This window comes from Engystomops pustulosus, chromosome 7 (assembly GCF_040894005.1).
Source record: "Engystomops pustulosus chromosome 7, aEngPut4.maternal, whole genome shotgun sequence".
Taxonomy (NCBI): domain Eukaryota; kingdom Metazoa; phylum Chordata; class Amphibia; order Anura; family Leptodactylidae; genus Engystomops; species Engystomops pustulosus.
Genome location: NC_092417.1, coordinates 70,173,754 through 70,194,644, shown reverse-complemented (window position 1 = coordinate 70,194,644; position 20,891 = coordinate 70,173,754). Strand labels below are relative to the sequence as shown.

Here is a 20,891-nt window from a genome sequence, read left to right as displayed (position 1 = left end):
ACAGTATTCTCAAGGTATGTTTGCTTCAGCAAATCAAATGGTAGATTTCCTTTAATACAGGTTACTCCATCAGAGACATTCATTTCATGTTGATTTGGTGTCCCACTAAAGTCTGCACAATTATAGTTAAAGCATTACCACTTGGGAGATACCCTGTTTACTTCCACAATATCTTTTGTGATTTAAAGGGAAACTGTCACCACAAACCTGCATTATAAACCTCACACAATACCTCAGAGACAGGGATTTCTGTACAATTTCGCTGTACTGTAAAAACATCTTTTATTCTTCCTCAGTTGATTTCTTAATCCAGTCAGGGAGGTTGGGAGAGCTTTTGGATCCAGCTCTCCCCTCCTCCTCTCTGCCACCTAGCTACCAAAATGTCCCACCACATTGCCCTTCCTCCCTGCTCTCTTCTCCACATCACTACCCGTCTGTCCCCGATGTCGGCGCACGCACAGTGCACCTGTATTTTTGGAGCCAGCCTGCTGATTCCCGGATACCTCCTCAGGCACGTTCACATTGATGCACGGCCGCATTGTAGCTGGAGACGAGCAGGCCGACTTCAACAGCACAGGGGCACCGCACATGCGCCCCCATTGGTAACGGAAAAGGATAGTGACGCCGAGGGCAAGGCGGAGGGGCAATGTGGTGGGGGGTTTAGCTGTCTGGATGGCACAGAGGAGGAGGGGAGAGCTTCACTGCATCCAAGAGTTCTCCCCATCTCCATTACTGGATACAGAAGTCAACTGAGGAAAAATAAAATATATTTTTACAGTGGAATCGTACAGAAACATCAATAGAATCGATGAATTGCCTGTATCCCTGTCTCCAATGTATTGTGTGAGGTTTAAAATGCAGGTTTATGGTGCCAAATTCCATTTAAGGACCAATAGTTTTCTGCTGCATTCACAGCCAGAGCGGTATTCATAATTCTGCTTACCGGGATACGAATGAAGAGCAGAATAACTCCGATTTGTTATCCAGCTGTTAAACAGTTCCACAACACAACTCATTACATTGTATTTCTATATAATACTGCTTACTTGCTACATTCCTGCCAATTGATGTTGCAACAGCAAATAGTATTTCTTGTGCAACATATAAAAATCAAACTCTGGGGTCTAACACATTCCAAAAATTTCCTGGCTTCAAACCTCCCTACAGTCCCCAGCGATTCTGGGAGCAGAAGGGGGAGGTTTTCAGCACTCAGGGAATAGATGCCTTCAATATGAAATCATTTGTTTCTTAAAGGGGTTTGCCCATGAAAGAAAGTTCTCAAATTTTAATCCCCTAGTGATGTTTAGGCAATAAAGATCATTTTTAACCCCCTTACATTACAAATTTTACTCAGATTTATTGCCATTTTTTGTCTTATTACCCAGTCATGGTCAGTGTAAGTGTGGGCGGGGACTCTCTAACCAGAGATGAACAATGAGCTGACAATGTGCTTAGCTTATCAGGGTACAAGGTTTATCTACACTTTTATTCAGCTTCTGAACAGTGTACTAGTATCTGACACATAGAAAAAGAGAGATACGATAAATCAGTCATGAGATGCATATTTTTGTCTAATAAATATTTGAATATCAGATATAATATCCTGATAAAGTCATCTGAAAGATATATAGGCAGTCCCCGGGTGTTCAGTCACATTCCTGAATTATGTTGCTATGCAGTAAAGTGGGCAGTAAAGTGGGGTTTGAAGGAAATCTACCATCAGGATCAAGCATGATAAACCAGAATCACATACTCATAGATCCAGGTACTGTGACTGTGGTAATCTTCTTATATTTGTTACCCATGGTCCAACTAAAATCAACTTTTAAAATTAAGTTAATAAGCCTGAAGGGCCTGAGCACTTCCCCCCTTCCATTATGTGTAAAACTTCCTGAGATTACATCAGGGAAAGGGAGGGGGAGTGCAGAGGGTACAGGGGGCGACAGTGCTGCAGCTTTGCGGGCTGTTTCACTGAGGACCTCTGATAACACCTCCTCCCTAAATCTCTTCTGTCTCATTAGCATAATCATTGTTAATTTTAGAAGGAAGGATGCCATAGAAAACAAATAGAAGAAGATTACCACAGTCACAGTGCCCGGATCTATGAGTAAGTGCCCCTGGTTTATCTATGGATTTTGATGGTAGATTTTCTTTAAGTCAAAATATGAAATTAAGTGGAGGACTCTTTGTTTGATCTCTAAAAAGTTTTATCTTGCAGATTGATACAACAAAAACCCCAAATAACAGAAAAGCGTAGGTTAAACCCACAGTGATAATACTGACTGTCTAAAGCCGACTGTCACTTAGATCTATGGGTTTGTTATGTAACATTAGGATGTGCTGTAAATGTAAATTGCCAGTTTTATTTGTAGTGGTAAAACTCTGTTGAGAACCTGGTATTTCCATGGCAGAATTATACAGTGTTTGCTAAATCCCTTGTACTCTGTTAGTATAGACTTTTTCATGTCCATATAGACGTTACCTAAGCATGTGTGAGGTGACTGTTCTGACCTGCAGGTAGTACTAATAGAAATATATTAGCATTGGATCTCACGGGCACAGGCATATATTTAGTCACATATCTGTCTGCATTTTATTTTTACTATGCTGAAAGAACTGGACAGAGAAAATGTGCCAGCTCTAGCCAAAACAATCAGTCCTCTGTCAGTCTTAATGATGGCTGAGCCCTGCAAGAACTGCAAGTACTTTAGGAAACTCTAGAGACACCTGGAGAGCTAGGGCGTAACTAGGAGAGGCAGGGCCCCATAGCAGACTTCTGAATGGGGCCCCCTACCCCATACACATTTGTATACTCACACATTTATACACTCTGAGGGCGCGTTCACACAATGCGTTTTTGATGCATTTTAAAGGCTTCAGCCTTGATCACATGCTAAGGTTAAATTGCGTTTCCACTGCATCTGCTATAGTGCAGTGTATCCTCAGCATGGGAGCAAGGCTGAATGCGTCAAAAACGCATAAAAAAAAAGTGACGCCCTGAGGGTGCGTTTTTTATGCAGTTTTTGAAGCCAAAAGCAGATATGGATCAAAATGTGTTGAGACAAAAAATTGAAAGGTGCTGCTCCTCCTTCTACTTTTACTCCATTCCTGGTTTCTGAAAAACTGAATGTGTGAACGCACCCTTAGCCCCAATGCTCACAAACACAATTTGGGGCAGTATATCAGTCCCCATAGACACCTATGGCGGCCGGTCACGATGAGATGAGCCTACACTGTCTCACCACACCATGTTACAGCTTCGGCCTGTCGCTTCTCTATGGATATGGATGTGTAGTCACAGAACCCTAGTCCTGTCGTTCTGCTGTATCCTCCCTCTACTCCAATATTTATTGGAGCTATTCGATTCATGCTGTGTACTGTGGAAGATGTGCACTGTTTTATTATGCTGCTCAGTACTACTGCTCTCATCCTGTGCATATAGACAATGAACAGAACTACTCCTTCTACTACTTTTAACCTGAATTTGTGGGACAGCACCGTCCACTTGGTCATTCTTCACATGGGCTGAACACAGAAAAGAGGTTAAACATCATGGGGAAGAGGATTTCAGGACAATTAAAGGTTTCATTTTGTCATTACAAATTGTTACTTACCAACACACTGACTGTTTTCATCCATTGTATACCCAAAGCGACAGACAAGTGGTCTTGATGGTGATGGAAAGTTGGGTGCTGTAAGAGGTGGAGACAAAGGGGAGGCAGCAGCAGGTAGAAAAGGGTTTCGGTAGGGTGTTCTGTAAAATGTGTTTGTCCTTGGAATACAGAGGTAGCCTCCATTTTGGTTCACACACATCATATCACCACGGCAGGCATCCGCGATTGTCCGGCATTCATCTATGTCTAGAGACAGAATTGCAGTGAGTTGCAAGTTTGTATTTAACAATATGCTTTAAACTTAAAATCAGGGAAAGAGGGGCTGGTCATATACTTTAGATGTATCACCAGCCCACTGTCCATATATGAAAGTAAGTGGACATCTACAAATGTGACTACGGTATATATTTTGTACGTTGTGCATCTTTCTTTCTTTATTTCAATATCAATCACTGAAGCCTATTAGTTACCCGTTAATGACCTGTGTACTTGAGGTCCTGCTACACCAAAGTTTATCATTTGGAGAAGCTTGTTGAAATGAACCAGTCCACAGGGATGAATTCTCAAAACTTTTTCTTTATTTCTTCCTCATAAAACCAGTAACAGACAAATTGCCAACATCAGAGAGTAGTAGATCCACACATCTTATGCGTTTCCAGGCCTTGCCTAAGATGTGTACTCTCTGATGTTGCCAATTTGTCTGTTACTGGTTTTATGAGGAAGAAATAAAGAAAAAGTTTTACTGAGAATTCATCCCGGTGGACTTGCTGGTTCATTTCAACAAGCTTCTCCTACATGTGCTGCCAGCACTTCAGCCTTTTGGAACCATGCAACGCCAGGTGAGCTGGATTGATTGTAAAAGTTTATTATTTGTCTTTTCGTTTCACAACCTTAGGCTGTATTCACACATTGTATTTACATTGTGTTTACGTAAATGTAATATTAACGCAATGGTAACACATTGTTAAAGTCATGTAAATCCAGTGTAATCATGATATAAACGGAGCCACACATTTGCATTGGTTATTTGCATCGGTTATGAGCCAAAACCAGTTGATATGACTATACAGAAATAAGGTATAATAATAAGACTTACAACCAGGGGAGAAATTGCAATTTTTAACAGTAGGCTCTCTACTTTGGGAGCAACAAGTCTGCTGTGTAGCGTGGCGCGTAAAAATGATACCTACTCTAATAAAGAATTACAATATTTAAGATTACTTTATATTAATAGAATATTTAAATTAAGTATTTTGTATCCAAAAGTGTTTTAATTAATAAATTAATGCATTAATGTGTTTTTCAACACAAACATTTTAGGTTCTTCCTTTCATCATTATCTTCCGCACCTTCTTATCACAAACGTAATACTGTTTTCTTGCCCCCCTAGTGGTCAGTATTATGCCCCCACAATAGTCAATATAGTAATAGTGCACTTTAGAGTAACCATTTGAGTAACAGTGCCCCAACAGTAGCCAATATTGTAACAGGGACCAAACTGTAGACAATATTGTAACAGGGACCAAACTGTAGACAATATTGTAACAGGGACCAAACTGTAGACAATATTGTAACAGGGACCAAACTGTAGACAATATTGTAACAGGGCCCTTACTGTAGACAATATTGTAACAGGGCCCTTACTGTAGACAATATTGTAACAGGGCCCTTACTGTAGACAATATTGTAACAGGGCCCTTACTGTAGACAATATTGTAACAGGGCCCTTACTGTAGACAATATTGTAACAGGGCCCTTACTGTAGACAATATTGTAACAGGGCCCTTACTGTAGACAATATTGTAACAGGGCACTTATTGTAGACAATATAGTAAATGGGCCCCACAGTAGCCATTATATTAAAAAGGCCTCACAGTAGCCAATATAGTAACATTTTCACCATAGTAGCCAATATCGTCACAAACTAGTTGCCCACAGTACCCAATATAGTAAAATCGGCCTCACTGTGAAAAATTTTTTCACAGAGCCCCAATATAGTCACTGGACACCTTCAGTGGATGATAAAGTCACTGGGCCCCCACAGTAGCCGACATAGTAATATGGCCTCTCTGTATACAATAGAGCAGTGATGGTGAACCTATGGCACGGGTGCCAGAGGTGGCACTCAGAGCCCTCCATATGGGCACCCTTGGCATCACCCCAGGGTAGAGTTTGCCAAACAGGACTAACGGTCTCTTGTAGTCCCAGACAGCCCAGAACCCTAGAAGGAAGCTACAATGATTATCTAAACTTCTTCTCCTTCTTTCTACTGTATTGGTGTCCTCAGGTGCCTATACAATTTAAACCTGTGACAGAGCAGGGAGTAATAAGTTACTGGTTAAATTGTCGCATTGGCACTTTGCAAAAAAATATGCGGGTTTTGGTTGTAGTTTGGGCACTTGGTGTCTAAAAGGTTTGCCATCACTGCAATAGAGTGACAGGTCCCACATAATGCAATATAGTAACAGTGTCCCATGGTAGCCAATATAGTAACAGAGCCCCACAGTATGCAATATTTTGATAGTGTCCCTACAGTAGCCAATATAGTAACCGTTGCTCCACAGTAGCCACCGTAACAGGGCCCCACTGTAGTCAGTATAGTAATAGGGCCTCCACAGTAGTTTATATAGTAATAGGGCCTCCACAGTAGTTTATATAGTAGTAGGGCCTCCACAGTAGTCAATATAGTAATTCTGCCCCACAGAAGCCAATATAGTCAAAGGGCCCCAGAAAAGCCAATATATTGTAGCAATAAAAGTAGTCAATATCGTAACAGTGCCAGAGTAACCAATGTAGTAATACTGTCCCCACAGTAGACAATATAGTAACCAGGCTATGACTCCCTCAGTAACCAAAATAGTAACAGGACACCCCTAGTGGGTGGCCAATATAGTAACAGTGCCGCTATTGTAGAAAATAAAGTAACAGTGCAATACCCAAGTATTATACTCGTCAATTCCTGGCATTCCTGTAATATTAAATGGAGCGACAGGAAACATGTCTATCTACAGCTTCATTCAGTTATTGAGAATGGGAACCCTGTTCTTGTGCAGGGATCTGTTCTCATGATTGGTAGAATTCCCAGCATTAGGGCCCCTATCCTGTATATAACAATGAAGGTTATCATTCTGTAATGTCTTATTTATATATGTACCCCATGATTTATAAAGTGCTGCAGGATAAATTATGGATTTGAAGGGCATCCACACATAGGTTTGTTTGGGGCCCAAGAAGTATCAAATCTTTCCCCATCAATTAGACATCCTACTTACCTAAACACTCGCCAGTCGCTCTGTCCATTTCAAAGCCATTAGAGCACTGGCGCTGGAAAAATACAAAAGAAATTCAAAGATGAATGAACCTTACTCTGTAGCGTGTTCTTTTTCAAAGTAAGGTGTGAGGTGTAGCATATAAGTGCATTCATGCACAGGTTTGGATGTGAACAACTGTAGATCTGTAACAGCCATATAAAGGGAATTCAGTTGTGATTTTATATTATCCAGGATGCATCTGTCTCCCGTCACCTTGCTGCAGATTGATACATTTAGAATGTTGATACATGGAATAATTGAAAAAACATTTTAAGTTATTTTAATTATAAACTGTAAGGGGAAAATGCAGTTTTAAGTGACAAATTACGCAGAATTACGGTGTCAGATTTCCTTTAAGGGAACCTGGAGTGCAGCCGGCCAATGAGATCCCACGCTGAGCCAGCTGTGCTTGCTGGCCGCAGAACATAACGGTTTGGGAATTGACATCGGATACACGTTTCTGGGATTATTTCAAAACCAAAATCTGAATTTTCCAAGGTAGTACAGAAGAGATGTAAAACTGCTCTAAGAACAGCTACTTGAGCGCCTGGTAAATGAGAAGGGGCAATAAATGCCCCCGTTACATAGTTATAGGGAGGGCTAATGGAAAAGAACTTTAACTGTAACAACTAATGTCAGAGGGGTGGTGGTGAAGCAAAGAAGATCATGAGGTGCAAAAGAGGCCTTGGTGTACACCATGAGCACAAATGACTAAATGGGCCACATGTGAGATAGGTACCATGTACTGTTCTGAGCCGCTGTATACAAGAAAGATAGAGTTCAGAGGAAATCTACCATCAAAATCATGCATGATAAATTTCTTATATTTGAAACTGCCTTAAGCGGCCGAAATATCAAACTAGCAATCTGAAATCTTAAAGAATGCTTGGACAGGCCCATGGTGCGTTTGAGTTAGACATCAGGTCTTTTTTCCGAAACCACATAGAGTCTTTACGGTAACAGAAATATACAAAAACATTTTGTTTCTGCCCATAATGATCATTTTTCGTCCCCCACACATACATGGAGCAGTATTTACCCTATACTGTAACATGACTTATGCTCACCTGTCCATGTGCTGCATCTGGGAGGCAGAGGCTGAGTGTGATCAGGGCCAATATTCTGAAACATAAAAATAAGACATGTTCACTTGTCCTGATATGTGGCTGAAGCTCAGATAATGCAAATTAGGTTTACTATCAGTGTTCAACTAAATTGTTGATGAAAACTCAGAATCAGTACAGGAATAATTAATCTATGCACACATTCTAGAATAGTGAGTGCAGCTCTGGAGTATAATACAGCAGGGGCATAACTACAGTGGTAGCAGCTGCTATGGGGCCCGCAGTGTCAGGGCGCCCCATCATTCGACCTGACACACTAAGGCTATATTCACATGAACGTGTGCCCGCTGTACCATAGCACGGCAGCCACACGTTGGCGCACGTGAGAGGAGGAGGAGGGGGTGAGCGCTGCTCGCTTCCCACCCCTCTCCATAGAGATACATGGCACACGGCGCCATAATACGGGGAAATATAGGACATGTCCTATCTTTTCCCCGGGTATGGAGTGGTATGGTGCCGCAAGTGTGCTGCACTGTATCGCTTCTTACCGGCCTATGGGGGATGTATAGAAGGCCACAAGCTTACAGCCTTATATATATGTCCCCCAGCGGTCATACACAGCGGTGAATGTAGTATATGCATATTATGCAGCACATTGTACAGCATATTATGTATATAACAGATATATTATGTAAATGTGTTGCTATGATGTGCATATGCTGTATGTGTTTATATATGCTGTATCTTTGTATATGGCACTGTATGTGAGTATATGCTCTACATGTGTGCTCATGAATGTATAAATGTGTGTTTTTAACTCACATGTGTGCTCCCTGCTATTCTTACCATTAGATCACTGTTATCTGTGATCTATATATAATAGCCCATTGGATTGTTATTAGTGATCTGTATACAGAGACATGCAGAAAGGGTGCACATAGCATCCTCTACAGAAGCAGGTGTGACAGAGGACTGATAATATCGGTCCCCTGTAACAGTACAGGATCGGGCTGTCACATAGTCAGTTTGATCATGTTACTGGCACTGTATGCACACAAGCCCACACTGCCATGGGGATGGGCAGAGCTCCTCACCGCTCCAGTCCGCGGCCACTGTAGAGTGTCTCACGATCTTCTATTGGAGCCGCAAGCTGGCCCGGCGGGGGAGGAGGGGCGGCTCTGCATTACATGTCCTGGTAATGGCGTGCACTGTGATCCGGATCGCCGTGAGTGCCAGCAGCACTTGGAGCCGCCAGCCAGTGCCTAAGCAAATATCACCAAGCATATTTATATATGAGGGAGTAAATCAGCCTCTACGTGCGACACAGATGCTTGTAGAGGTGTTATCGCAACCTCTGGGGGGGGGGGGGGGGGCTGTGCAATACTGGGAAGAGGGTGTGTAATGCTGGGTAAGGCGTGGCTCTATATAGTGTCTATGGGGGATCTGTATATAGGGGCTGTATTTTAATTCAACTGCGTGGCCTTATATGGAGTACTGTGTATCGTTTAAATTGGGAGTATGTTTATGGGGGATATATAGGGAAACTGTATATAAATAAAAACCGTTGTGTATTTAAATTAGCCGGGTTCTGTAATTCAGGAGGCACCATCGTAATAGCCAGGCAAACCTAACAATTCAAATCTCCCCCTTTCCCTAGAACTAATATAAAACTAAATAAACAGTAATCCTATAACGGAATATAGTGTCTGAAATGCCACATTTACATTACTTTTTATTAAATGTTTCATGTGATCAAAAGATCGCAAAGTCCTCAAAATCGTAGCAATGAAAACGTCATCTCACAAAAAAATGACACCTTACAAAGCTCTGTACGCCGTACAGTTTTCCAGCTTTCCAGTACAAGGCATGGCAGAAGAGTGAGTGCAGCTCTGGAGTATAATGCAAGATGTGTAATTCAGGATCAGTACAGGATAAATTATGTAATGTATGTACATAGTGAATGCCCCAGGAGAATAGTGAGTCCATCTTTGGAAAATAATTCAGGATGTAACTTAGGATCAGTACAGGATAAGTAATGTAATGTATGTATGTATGTACCCAGTGACAACAATGTTTGGCCGTAACAGAAGGCAGGTTGTTGGCAAACGGCAGGTTTAACATTAATTTTTTTTGTATAGAGAAGTGAGTGCAGCCTATTCTCTGAACAGTTCAGCAAAGGCACAATAACCAACACCAAGAAGCCAAAAACGTGTGAAATGTGAATGCACCACTCCCAGGGGCGGACTGGCCATTGTACCCACCGGGAATTTGCCGGTGGGCCGGTCGGTCCTGGGCCGGTCCGCACTTCCTACAACTTTTGATTTAATCTATAGTACCTGCATCGTACGATCGTACGATGCAGGTACTATTGATTAGTACACAGACGCAGCGCAGCACCGCTGCTTCTGCGTCTGTGTATACAGGCAGCTACACAGGTCGCGCAACTGACGTCATTGCGCGACCTGTGTAGCGTGGAGGAGGCTGGCACTTACCATGTCAGCTGTCCGGCCCTCCGTAGCTCCGCGGCTTGGTGTAAGAGGCGCGGAGCAGTGACGTCACTATCCCGCGCCTCTACACCAAGCTACAGAAGACCGGAGACAGGAAAAAACCTGCGCCAGAGGTGAGTATTATGTTTGCTTTGTTTTTTTTTAAATTATAGAATGGGTAGCATTAATTATGCCTGGGGCGGGGGATTGCATTGTTCTATCTAACTGGGGCAGGGGGCATAATTATATGTCTGGGGCGTGTGGGGGGGTGGATTATTCTATATCTGGGGCTGGCAGGGGGGAATTATTATTATATGTCTGGGGAAGGGGGGGATTATTATGTCTGGGGCAGAGGGGGGGGGGATTATTCTATATCTGGGGCTGGCAGGGGCATTATTATATGTCTGGGGCGGGGGCGGCATTATTCTATATCCGGGGCAGCCAGGGGGCATTATTATATGTCTGGGGCGGGGGGGGGGGGATTATTCTATATCTGGGGCAGGCAGGGGGCATTATTAAATATCTGGGGCGGATTATTCTATATCTGGGGCTGGCAGGGGGCATTATTATATGTCTGGGGCTGGGGGGGGGGGGATTATTGTATATCTGGGGCAGAGGGGGGGGGGATTATTGTATATCTGGGGCGGGGAGGGAATTATTGTATATCTGGGGCTGGCAAGGGGCATTATTATATGGCAGGGGCGAGGGCGGCATTATTCTATATCCGGGGCAGCCAGGGGGCATTATTATATGTCTGGGGCAGGGGGGGGGGATTATTCTATATCTGGGGCAGGCGGGGGCCTTATTAAATATCTGGGGCTGGCAGGGGGCATTATTATATGTCTGGGGCTGGGGGGGGAATTATTATTATATGTCTGGGGAAGGGGGGGATTATTATGTCTGGGGCAGAGGGGGGGGGGATTATTCTATATCTGGGGCTGGCAGGGGCATTATTATATGTCTGGGGCGGGGGCGGCATTATTCTATATCCGGGGCAGCCAGGGGGCATTATTATATGTCTGGGGCGGGGGGGGGGGGATTATTCTATATCTGGGGCAGGCAGGGGGCATTATTAAATATCTGGGGCGGATTATTCTATATCTGGGGCTGGCAGGGGGCATTATTATATGTCTGGGGCTGGGGGGGGGGGATTATTGTATATCTGGGGCAGAGGGGGGGGGGATTATTGTATATCTGGGGCGGGGAGGGAATTATTGTATATCTGGGGCTGGCAAGGGGCATTATTATATGGCAGGGGCGGGGGCGGCATTATTCTATATCCGGGGCAGCCAGGGGGCATTATTATATGTCTGGGGCAGGGGGGGGGGATTATTCTATATCTGGGGCAGGCGGGGGCCTTATTAAATATCTGGGGCTGGCAGGGGGCATTATTATATGTCTGGGGCTGGGGGGGGGATTATTGTATATCCGGGGCAGAGGGGGGGGGGATTATTGTATATCTGGGGCGGGGGGGGGATTATTCTATGTCTGGGGCAGGCAGGGGGCATTAATTCTATTTCTGCGGTAGGCTGGGGCAATTAATTTGATGTCTGAATTTAATGGCCCCAGCCTACCCCAATGTCTGGGGTAGGCTGGGGGCATAATTTCTATGTCTTGGGTAGGCTGGGGCCATTATTATTACATCAGGGTCATAGTAGGAGCTCTATCAATACTGGGGTGGGGTCGGGGGTTAAGGGGGTTAAAGGAGAGAAAGAAGAAATAAATTATCCTTACCATTACAGTATGTTACATTATGGGGCACTATTTGTGTGGTACTAATATTGTAGGGGGCTCTATTACAGTATTTGGGGCACAGTAGTGGTGGTAGCAGAAGAAGGGACAATGGGAAAGTGCAGAACATAAGACGTCTGTGTGGTAAACTCTGCAGGAAAGCAGTGTACCTGGAGGAAGAGACAAGGTGATGGTGGAACTAATGGAGAAGAGGAAGGAGTACAATCCGAGGAGACGTCACCTGATGTCACTGGATGCAATAGGTGAGGATCTCATGTGTTTTCTGTAGCTGTATATGATAAATACTGATTTTTTTTTCATGTTCGCTTCTGTGTGTATATATATATATATATATATATATATATAGTATTATAGTAGTTATATTCCTGTACATAGGGGCAGTATTATAGTAGTTATATTCTTGTACATAGGGGGCAGTATTATAAGTATTATAGTAGTTATATTCTTGTACATAGGGGGCAGTATTATAGTAGTTTTATTCTTGTACATAGGGGGCAGTATTATAGTAGTTATATTCCTGTACATAGGGGCAGTATTATAGTAGTTATATTCTTGTACATAGGGGGCAGTATTATAAGTATTATAGTAGTTATATTCTTGTACATAGGGGGCAGTATTATAGTAGTTTTATTCTTGTACATAGGGGGCAGTATTATAGTAGTTATATTCCTGTACATAGGGGGCAGTATTATAGAAGTTATATTCTTGTACAGAGGGGGCAGTATTATAGTAGTTATATTCTTGTACATAGGGGCAGTATTATAGTAGTTATATTCTTGTACATAGGGGGCAGTATTATAGTAGTTATATTCTTGTACATAGGGGGCAGTATTATAGTAGTTATATTCTTGTACAGAGGGGGCAGTATTATAGTAGTTATATTCTTGTACAGAGGGGGCAGTATTATAGTAGTTATATTCCTGTACATAGGGGGCAGTATTAAAGTAGTTATATTCTTGTACATAGGGGGCAGTATTATAGTAGTTATATTCTTGTACATAGTGGGCAGTATTATAGTAGTTATAGTCTTGTACATAGGGGGCAGTATTATAGTAGTTATAGTCTTGTACATAGGGGCAGTATTATAGTAGTTATATTCTTGTACATAGGGGACAGTATTATAGTAGTTATATTCTTGTACATAGGGGGCAGTATTATAGTAGTTATATTCCTGTACATAGGAGGCAGTATTATAGTAGTTATATTCTTGTACATAGGGGGCAGTATTATAGTAGTTGGCTTGTTTATGGGAGAAGGTATTGTAGTAGTTTTATTTTGTATATAGAAGACAGGAGTGAATGTGTTTTTGTAGCATTATTCCTGAACATAGGAGGCAGTATCAATATATTGTTTCTCTGAATTGTACATGTATGGCACAGGGGAAAGGTATTTAAGGCTTATCGGGTTGTGTTTTTGCATCATTTACTGATCCACAGGTCACATTCTTTGCGCATTAGATTCACTTACTAGCAAAAGATGTTCTTGTTTTGCATTAAGGCCATCTACCAACAATTTGTCTGTAGTAACCCCACCCACATTATCTGACCACACCCACTTGTTTTGACTCCGCCTATAAAATGGGGCCACTTTTATAGTTTTTTCCAGGGCCATTTTATATTCCCAGTTCGCCCCTGACCACTTCATCTGTTTTACACAGAATTCAATGCATGTATTTATCAACTCACATATACTTTAAGGTTTCTTTTGAGTGTAATGCAGAGAATATATTCACTCAAAGCCATCACATAGACATCTGATTGGCTTCAAGAACTTAATAAATAATAATAATAATAATTCCTTTATTTATATAGTGAACACAGATTACACAGCACTGCACAGGGTTTGCCAAATCGGTCAGTACTTTCCACAGTGGGACTATGACCCCCAATATACAGCCAATGGGGGAGATTTATCAGAAGTGCCTGAGGTAAAACTGTTCCAGTTGCTTATGGAAACCAATCTGAGCTCAGCTTTCAGTTTTTTAAACAGCTGTGGCAAAATGACAGCTAAGCCCTGACTGGTTTCTTTAAGCAACTAGAACAGTTTAACCTAAGGCACTTCTGATAAATCTCCCCCAATGTTATTATGAATTACCATCAACACAAACCAGTTCTGGAGGTGACGATATGGCCCGATATGGCATCCAAAAGTCATCTGGTGGTGAGTATTACATTAAGGCTACATTCACACGGACGTATGTCCAGCATGCTGGAGAAGAGGAGGGTTGATCCCTCCCCTCTCCACAGAGATGCACGGCGCATGGCTGTGCACACGGGGAAAGGTAGGACATGTCCTATCTTTTTGCCGTGTACGGAGCAGTACTGTGCCACACGTGTGCGGCACTGTATCGCTCTGTGCGCCTATTGCTGTCTATAGCAACGTGTGTGCGGCCGTACATATGTGTCCCCCCCCCCCCCCTACAGTCGTGAGAAAGTAGCCTAAGTTTCACTTTTGTTCGTTTACATGAAATTCTGTTAATTGCTAAAAATTTATTTTGTCTCATCCTTTGAGGGCATTCTTTTCTTAAATCATTTATTGAAGATGACAAAAATAAAAATTCACAAGCACATTGCGAATAGAGCACAAAAATTATACATCCAGAAATGTTAGAATATTATAAATCACACTTCAACATTTTTGGAGCGTACGGTGAAAGTCGTAAAAACTGAGCCCACAAGAAAGTGACTCAAATTCAGGGTTTTTTTTGGCAATTTGACCACATTTAGATTTTTTTCCAGCTTCCCAGTACATGGCATAGAATATTAAATAACTTCACTGAGAATTAAAATTTGTAACACAAAAGATAAGCCCTCACACAGTTCTGTACACAGGAAAATGTACAGCCCACAGTTCTAGTTCTATATATCTCCGTCAGCTATTTCACTTGTTGGCTGTGTGTGGAGCACTTTAAATCTTTATTCTCCTGCCCACGTGAGCTGAATGCAGAGGCCGACAGGCGGGATGTGATGACACCACTGCACCTGCCTGCTTCACAGCCACACACAGCAGTGACAGGGGCAGGAAGAGGACTGTGGGGGCAAAGTGTAGAAAGGAGGGTGATTTTTATTTTATTTTCACAGCAAAAAGAAAAGACGGAGGGTCAGTAGTGGGGTTAACAGAAAAGGGCCACTATAAGCTACAAGAATGGCAGTGTTATAGATTGGGTACTACATCAATGGGGGTATCCTTTCTGGCCACAAAGGACCCTGATAATAAACTGATCATAATGTATCCTTCTGCTAGGACCCCCATCAACCATCCATAATCTGTAATAGGTGTTGAATATAGACCAAAACTTATGGAAATTAATGGAATCCCCACCCATCAGACAATGGGAGAGCTCTGAATCGTTGGTACATATCCCCTCCCTGATCACAGAGCAGCCCTGGACCACGCCAGTGCCAGCAATGGACTGGATGCAGATTGTTCTGCCAGCTCACGCTTAATGAAACATTATTCTTGGCGGCTAGTGACGGGGTCTCTGGGAGAGGCACGGCCTCAAGTTATGTTACATTAATGTGTGGAAAAACCACAGGAAAATTACCAATGGGTTTTTCCTTTCAATTCATTAAACCTTTCAGAGGTTCCCAGTTGCCTACAGCAGATACAGGCTTATACTTTTAGTATCAGAGGACACAGGGGTAACAGTAATACGAGGTGTGACACCATTGAGGGTGACTGTCTTATAGCATAAAATTCCAGCTTTTGTCCAAAAATCTAAAAAGAACATGAATTGGAATAACTTTACTCCGAAATATGGAAATAGGCACATCAACTACAATACTATAGCTTTTATAGTTCACACATAGATTTAGAACCAATTTTACAGTTTTTCAGGCATACATTGGACTCCACACATGACCTGCGTATTATTGGTGGAGGTTAAGTCTTTTTTTGACCTATTAAACAGATGGTGATTATCCACTGAAGTCAACAAGAGATTTCTTGCTAGAGTTTTCCATAAGGATTATTGTACAGTAAATTCAGGGGGGAATTTATTATTGTAGTTCCTTCCATCTTCTGGGGCACAAATGTCTCAACTCATGGAAAAATGTGCATTGTAATAGAGGCATTGTTTTCCTTTTCCCATCCTGGAAAACTTATTTGCATTTCCCAGAATACCCTTGTGGAGCATTATAAGTCTCCACACACCTACAAGGCGGCCTTAATTGGCAAATTCTCCGTAAGAAGAGCTATACCCGACTTTACACCAACAAGTCTAAAATCTACTACAGACATTCACACCTTATGTGCCACATTTATCCAGCAGTCTAAACCACTATGATAAAACGGACTTACAAAAAGCTCCTAAGACAGTATGAAAAACTGGAGCAAGAAGGCTGCTTAATGATTACCCCCTAAATTACTGTAATATTGTCCTCTATGTGTAGAAATATAATTATTATATCCTTTTACAAAGCAGCATTATTATAGTGGTCATATTCATGTACTTAGGGGCAGGGGTGAACCAAGCCCGTCTGCTGCCTGAGGCGAGCCATAGAGAGACCCCCCGCCCCCATATATGTAATATATCAGGTAGTGTCAGGACCAGATCCATCATATTGGTTTGGTGTGAAAATAAAGCAATGCAAAATGCATAAAGCATACCGCCATGTAGTATAAAATGCATACAGTGTACCGCCATGTAGTGTAAAATGCATACAATGTGCCACCATGTAGTATAAAATGCATACAAAGTGCTGCCATGTAGTATAAAATGTATACAGCGTACCACCATGTAGTATAAAATGCATACAGAATACCACCATGTAGTATAAAATGCATACAGTGTGCCATGTAGTATAAAATGCATACAGCATGCTGCCATGTATAAAAATGCATACAGCGTACTGCCATGTATAAAAATGCATACAGCGTACTGACATGTATTATAAAATTCATACAGTGTACTGCCATGTAGTACAAGAAGCATACAGCGTACTGCCATGTAGTATAAGATAGATACAGCATCCCGCCACGTAGTATAAAATGCATACAGCGTACCGCCATGTAGTTTAAAATGCATACAGCGTACCACCATTTTGAATAAAATGCATACAGCATACCGCCATATTGAATAAAATGCATACAGCATACCGCCATGTAGTATAAAATGCCTACAGTGTCCCGCCATGTAGTATAAAATGCATACAGTGTACCACCATGTAGTATAAAACGCACACAGCGTGCCATTATGTAAACTTGTATGTATGTATGTATTGTAAACTTTCTACAGTGAGAACACAACAATTTTCATTCCGCTGAGAGTTTATCTTGCAGTCTTCTTCATTACAGGCTCTCAAATATTTATCTAGTTATATAGTATGAACCTCATTTCTCCACTGCAGTAGGCACATTGGGCATTGCCACAGACTGTAGATCACAGGTTAATCTTCATTACTGTGTACATTAATTCATTTTATTGCTCTCTATTTTCAGCCATTTTAAATTATTTTCCCATCTTAGGTGTTTATGGCATATTCTCCACACTGGGACCCACACCAATCTCTGGAATATAGGTCCGCTGACTTCCTTCCCGAATCTGGGATGAATGTAGAGAGTGCATGTGTGCTCTATTGGAGCACCAAATGTAGTGTATAGTATATAGTCTTGGCTCTTGTCAGAGCTCACATAGAGTTGAATGGAAATGACCGTGCATGCAAGGAGAGATTGCTCTTCCTATCCTAAATTCACACTCTCCACAGGCTTAGGCTTCCTGCAGGCAGTAGTTGTGCTATTCATTGGTTCAATGCATTTCTATGGCCTTATGCACATGACTTTGGAATCCATTGCCAGAGCTGAAAATTATCAAGCAGATTTATCCTTGCCCCTGTGTGCGGCTCAGGCAGTCTATTCTATTGTCAGCGTGTCAGTGGACCTTACATGGGCTGTGGTTCCATTGTTTGTGGCCCACATACGACATAGGTTTCGTGAGCAGGTGGGGTCATAGCCAAATCCAGATGGTTACATATGGTTCAAGAAACATGCTCATTGAGATGGTCACACTTTCTACATGCTCAGCTGAACTGAACTCGCTGCATAATGGTGACCTGTGATGGTGTGAGAACCAGTATGATGGCACATCATTAGAGCATGGAAAAGTATACCTGCCGGCATACTAATGGGAATTCTAAGCAAGAGAAATCCCTATTTTGCTGGGATTTTGGCTCAGGCAAGCCACGGTTGGTAAAACTAGTGACTGCAGCCATCACACAGACAATGGCGCACATTTATCAAAAACAGTGCAGTATGTGGAGTTTGCCTGTGAAGTGTGATTCATGAATCTCGCGCCCCCTGCACTGCTCTGGCATCATTTTCTTTTTTGGTGCACTTGGTTCATGTTGCACAATTGTGGCGCGCGGTTCGACTTGGCACGAAAACTCCCCTTATGGTGAACATTTTTTCTGTCTAGCGCAGGTACTTTAGTAATACACGTGCAAGCAGTTCTTTCTTTCTTTCTAGGGCAAAGTCAGACAGAAAACTGGTGCAAACACTTTAATAAATGTGGGCCAATATTTTATAGACTACGATTTGTCTGACTTAGCCTTACAATGCTACACTTACGGCATCTAATCACTTCTGTTGTTTCCTGTTATCAGTCCGTTCATACTGAGGAGAGATTAAGCATAGGGCCAGTAACTTCAATATATGGCATTGGTGGAACTATTACTATAGCAGTCAAAGTAGCCATTATGGGGCTGGTAGGAGGAGGAGACCTGTGCCAATGCTGGTTCCTGGGCCATTAATGTTCAGTTTCAACATTTCATCTTGTGAACAGAACAACCAACATTCCAAGAAACCATAGAGGACCTGCTAAGGGTAGGGATTTTGACTATGCTTGTGGGATTGGTGGGCATCATCCTGGGTAAGAGGTTCCAATACTGTCCGGTAATTATACAAAGTCAAAAGTTTTCAATGAGGCCTAATCTTTCCTAATTATGGCCCTTGACTACTGCTACTTGTTTTCAGCAATTTCAGGCTATGGGGGAAGTTGCCGTCATTGATTGATTATAGAAAAAAAAAAAAGAATGAAAAGTTCTGTAACTTTATAACATTTCTTATGGCCGGCACCTCCTGCACCAGTACAGTTCTCCCATCGGCTAGAGACAATTCAATAACATGGTGCATACAAGATTTGAGATAGCGTAAATTAAAGCAAGAATGACCTGTACCTAAATAGCGTTTTGTTTTGCCGTCTTCAAGATTACTGCTATAAAAGAATGTGCAAGTTGGGATTCACATATGAAAGCCAAACCTTGTACAACTGAGATGGAGAGATCTCTGATAAACCAGCTAACTAGCCATTTGTTTGATGCTCTCAAACCGACAGCAAGCAGGAACGAAAATGCAAAGTTAAAAATAAAAAAAAAGTTAACTTTTTTTATGATCTGACAATTTTACGTTTTCTTGGAAGAATGCAGGGCTCTGACATAGTATTTGTGAGGGGCTCAGTGGAAGGGACATTTGGATTATGCTAGGGATGTGTGGGATGATGGAGATCATCTGCAGAATGTGCGTAAATTGTAACTTTGGCTGATGAAGGGGACAAGCAATGTGCTTTAAAGATATTCAGTTTGAGCATCAGGGATACATACAGGGAGGAGTGGCAGCGTGGTTGTCTGCTGTGACACTTCAAGTCCTTCAGAAAGTCTAATGGTCCTTGAGAGGAGAAAACAGTTTTATAAGCTTTGGCTTACAGTGTAGGCTCCTGACTTGGGACCCACACCTTCAACTTAAATTTCTGCCTCCATAGACTCTTCATTCACTTCAAAAATAACAGCATTTCATTTATTCTGTACCAAGCCAGTTTTGTACTACAGTCACGTCCAAAGCTGCACTTCCTCTGATGCAAGTTGTAGTAATTGGGGAGCATCTTTGACAGGTATAATCTGTTAGGCTGGTACCTCTGACCATAAGCGGAACATACATAAAATTATGAACCAGCATAATCTATCAACCATTGATGTACATGAAATATAACAAATACATTTTAGAAGTGCAGCAGCAGCACTCCTCAGAGTGACTATGTATCCTGGTAACCTAGAATGGACACCGTTCATAGCCACCTTTAAAAATGTAATATATATATATCTATCCATCTTTAGAAAAACCAAAAGACAGCTTCTATTCCAGGCCATGTTATTTGCCATTCTTCATGCCGAAGGATAACATTCATATCACAAAATTAAGAAATAAATAAATGATAGAATTACCCTCTTTCCTGGGGGTGCAGGTGACTAAACTCAGAAGACATTACAATAAAAGCAGACCTGGGTATTATCAGCAATAACTGTACCTGCAGTTGAGCATGGTGAGGGATGTGGGTGCCCAGAGTCCCTTCAGTCTCTGTGTGTGAGTGGAGGGTGATGTCAGGAGGAGGGAGAGCTCTGCAGTCGGCTCCGTCCACACTGGAGTGAGCTCTGGGGGTGCACCTGGTTCAGCTTAGCCCCGGACTGTAGTTCTACATTAGACCAATTGCAGGAGGAATGTAAGAAATGAGCTCTTCATTTTCAGAGTATGCTAAACAATGCAAATAGGGGCCTCGTCGGAGACAGATGGTTCTGATTAGTCAGTTCACCAACTGGCCAGACTCCTCACAACAATCTTGGGGTGACTGCCAAAGAAAAAGGAAAGGAGGGGGTAAGGTTACACAAATTAACCCTT

The 20,891-nt window shown here is 42.2% G+C and overlaps 1 protein-coding gene across 1 annotated transcript in view; it reads right to left on the bottom strand.

Moving 5' to 3' along the window:
* The window catches only part of FBLN5 (fibulin 5), a 37,170-nt gene extending 16,343 nt beyond the window's left edge, over positions 1-20,827 (bottom strand). Inside the window, exons 1-4 of the mRNA XM_072116610.1 lie at positions 20,524-20,827; positions 7,993-8,047; positions 6,887-6,938; positions 3,615-3,860 (exon numbers count right to left, since the gene is read on the bottom strand). Coding sequence (XP_071972711.1) covers positions 3,615-3,860; positions 6,887-6,938; positions 7,993-8,047; positions 20,524-20,537 — 367 coding nt within the window. The 5' untranslated portion in view covers positions 20,538-20,827. The remainder of the gene's footprint in view (positions 1-3,614; positions 3,861-6,886; positions 6,939-7,992; positions 8,048-20,523) is intronic.
* Positions 20,828-20,891: the final 64 nt, after the last annotated feature.